This window comes from Notolepis coatsorum, assembly GCF_963971535.1.
Source record: "Notolepis coatsorum genome assembly, chromosome: 3".
In the NCBI taxonomy this organism is placed as follows: domain Eukaryota; kingdom Metazoa; phylum Chordata; class Actinopteri; order Aulopiformes; family Paralepididae; genus Notolepis; species Notolepis coatsorum.
The window spans coordinates 84,964,540-84,968,012 of NC_140167.1; the positions used below are offsets into that span (position 1 = coordinate 84,964,540).

General features: G+C 44.4%; 1 protein-coding gene across 1 annotated transcript in view; it reads left to right on the top strand.

The window, feature by feature from the left end:
* The window catches only part of LOC311225881 (ephrin type-B receptor 1-like), a gene marked incomplete at both ends in the record, with an annotated part of 121,349 nt that extends 118,537 nt beyond the window's left edge, over positions 1-2,812 (top strand). Inside the window, one exon of the mRNA XM_084311273.1 lies at positions 2,695-2,812. Within this exon, the coding sequence (XP_084167399.1) occupies positions 2,695-2,812 (118 nt within the window). The remainder of the gene's footprint in view (positions 1-2,694) is intronic.
* Between the last annotated feature and the right edge of the window lie 661 nt (positions 2,813-3,473).

The window sequence follows — 3,473 nt, forward strand, 5'->3', positions numbered from 1 at the left end:
TCAAAATTGCGAGGGTGACCCCTCTGCACAAAAAGGGCAGCAAATTAGACCCAGGCAACTACCGCCCTGTTTCTATTCTCACCTCCATCTCGAAAGTCATGGAAAAAATAGTCTACGAACAGGTCGAAAAGTACCTAGCGGAAAAAAATCTAATCTACGAATTCCAATCTGGCTTCAGAACATCCCACTCCACTGACACATGCCTTCTCTATTTGAATGACCACATCAAACAAGAGGTGGACGCAGGCAAATACTGCGGCATGGTCATGCTGGACCTACAAAAGGCCTTTGACACGGTCAATCACTCCATTCTGATTGACAAGCTAAAAGCAATTGGTTTTGATAGTCTATCAGTGAGCTGGATGCAATCCTACCTTGAGGGGAGGGAACAGATGGTGGAGGTAAACGGTACCCTATCCCCCCCCCTCACAGTGAGCTGTGGTGTTCCACAAGGAAGCATACTAGGACCGCTACTGTTCCTAATTTATGCAAATGACATGTCGTCAGCTTGTGACTGCAACTTGTTCCTGTTTGCGGACGACTCAGCCCTGCTGGTCTCTGACAAGAACAAGTTACAGGTTGAAAAAACCCTCAGCTCGGAACTAGGCAGAATCTGCATATGGCTCGCTGATAACAAACTATCATTACACATGGGCAAAACAGAGTCCATTCTTTTCGGTTCAAATAACAAACTCAGCAAGACCGACGGCTTCTCAGTTACAGTGGGTGACAATATTGTCACAAGGAAAGATGAAATTACCTACCTGGGTTCCATCCTAGAGGCTAATCTCTCCTGTGACAAAATGGCATCCAATGTAATAAAAAAAGTCAACCAACGAACTCGATTCTTGTACCGGATCTCCTCTCTGGTAAACAAGAACACCCTGAAGACTCTGGCAGGAGCACTCATTCAGGGGTACTACGACTATGCTTGCACCTCATGGTACCAAAGCACCTCAAAGGCGCTAAAAACAAAATTACAAACATCTCAAAACAAACTGGTCAGACTACTGCTTGACCTTACTCCTAGAACCCACCTCACCCCTGCCCACTTTGACAACCTAGGATGGCTTAGAGTAGACGACAGAGTACAACAACTTGCAATGGGCCTGGTCTACAAGATACACTACACGACCAAGGTACCCATGTACATGTCAAAATACTTCCCAAAGGTCAGTGAATACCACGATCACAACACCAGAGGGAGCTCCACAAATCATGTTAAACCCAGATTCGGCTCAAATAAGGGACTAAACACGTTTCGCAATTATGCCACATCAATGTGGAACGCCCTACCCAAAGCTGTAAAGGAATGTGGATCACTACCCACTTTCAAAACCTCTCTCAAGGGACACCTACGGGAGACTGCAATTCAACACTGGCCCCTGTAAATATCCTAACCCAACCCCCTCCAATGTACAGTCATTTACCTAGTATGGTTTTGTCAATAGTTCAATGTACAATTGTGTTTGTTTGTACAGTGTCTCCTCCCCCCCCCCTCAATGTACAGTGTTACTTGTTTATACAGTGTGCCCCCCCCCCCCCCAACCACCTCCAATGTAAATTACCCAGTATGGTTGTCAATATCCCAATGTACCCAACCCCCCCCACCCAACCTCCTCCAATGTACAGTTTCTACGTCAAATGTATATACTCCCTTTTCTTGACTCCTTCTGTATCACAAACAGTACTGTATTTGCAAATCTGGTATGTCATAAATGTATAGATGTAGCAGTACTGACTATCTGTATGTCATGTATGTCATATATGTCTATATGAATTGAAAATGGGGGACCCTGATGGAAACAAGACAAACGTCTTTCTCAGGTCTGCATCCCCTTAACAATTGTATGTATTGAGCCGTACTGTATTGTACCCATTCTGCAATCTGTTAAATAAAGTTTTCATTCATTCATTCATTCATGGATGGATGGATGGATGGATGGATGGATGGATGGATGGATGGATGGATGGATGGATGGATGGATGGATGGATGGATGGATGGATGGATGGATGGATGAAAGGATAAATGGGTGGATGGATGTCTATTATGTCTCTCTCTGTCTGTCTCTCTTTCTATATGTATCTGTCTGTCTCTCTATCTGTCTCTCTATCTGTCTCTTTATCTGTCTATCTGTCTCTTTCTCTATATGTCTCTCTATCTGTCTCTCTGACTGTCTCTCTCTATATGTGTCTCTATCTGTCTCTCTGACTGTCTCTCTCTATATGTGTCTCTATCTGTCTCTCTGACTGTCTCTTTGTCTGTCTCTCTATATGTCTCTCTGTCGGTCTCTCTCTCTATATGTCTCTCTGTCGGTCTCTCTGACTGTCTCTCTGTCTCTCTCTCTCTCTATATGTGTCTCTATCTGTCTCTCTGTCTGTCTGTCTCTCTGTCGGTCTCTCTCTCTATATGTGTCTCTATCTGTCTCTCTATATGTCTCTCTGTCGGTCTCTATGACTGTCTCTCTGTCTCTCTCTCTCTCTCTCTCTCTCTCTCTATATGTGTCTCTATCTCTCTCTCTATCTGTCTCTCTGACGGTCTCTCTGACGGTCTCTCTCTATATGTGTCTCTATCTGTCTCTCTATCTGTCTCTCTGACTGTCTCTCTGACGGTCTCTCTCTATATGTGTCTCTATCTGTCGGTCTCTCTCTCTATCTGTCTCTCTGATGGTCTCTCTGTCTGTCCCTCCCAGAGATCTTCAGAGGATCGGGGTGTCCCTGGCTGGACATCAGAAGAAAATCCTTACAAGTGTCCAGTCTTTCAGAAGACATGATGACCACGATGACCAGTCTCCTACAGATTCAGTCTAACCTGAAGGGGGCGCTATGACCACCACAAAGACCAGTATAGCTCTCAGTGACCAGTTCCCCTCTATTAAATAATAGTGTCCCTCTAGTTGATGAGAGGAGAGTTTACAATCTACAAGAAACCATTTAATTAATTTACACTTTCTAACTTTAACCACTGTCCTTTAGTTTTGATTTGGATAAAAAAAACTGCTAAAGCCGAATCGCATTTAAAGCTATAATCGTTATTGTCTGACCACTAGAGGGCAGTATGGAGCCAGTACACAGTCTTGAAAAATACCCTCAGAAAATAAGGATTGCAGCTTTAAAGCCAACACGAAGACAGTACAGGTTGTACACTGTATCGCTACACAGCAACATGGCTTTTCTTGGGGAGAGGGGACTCGATTTAGAGTCTGAACCATCCCTACGCTGAGCCGAGCCTAGCCCAGCTCAGACATGGACTCCAACCTTTACACTCAGTCACATACGGGTCAGTATCCTATTAGTAACCATGGTGATCACTGTGAAGACTCTACCTAAACACAGCTTCCCCAATGGCGCAATGGAAGACCTTGACCAATCCCTGTGTCTACCTTTAGGGGGTGCTATAGTTGATATTAAACCAGTATCAAGTCTATAAGAAACCTTATTGACCGCTCGTACCACTCGTCTACTGAGTACT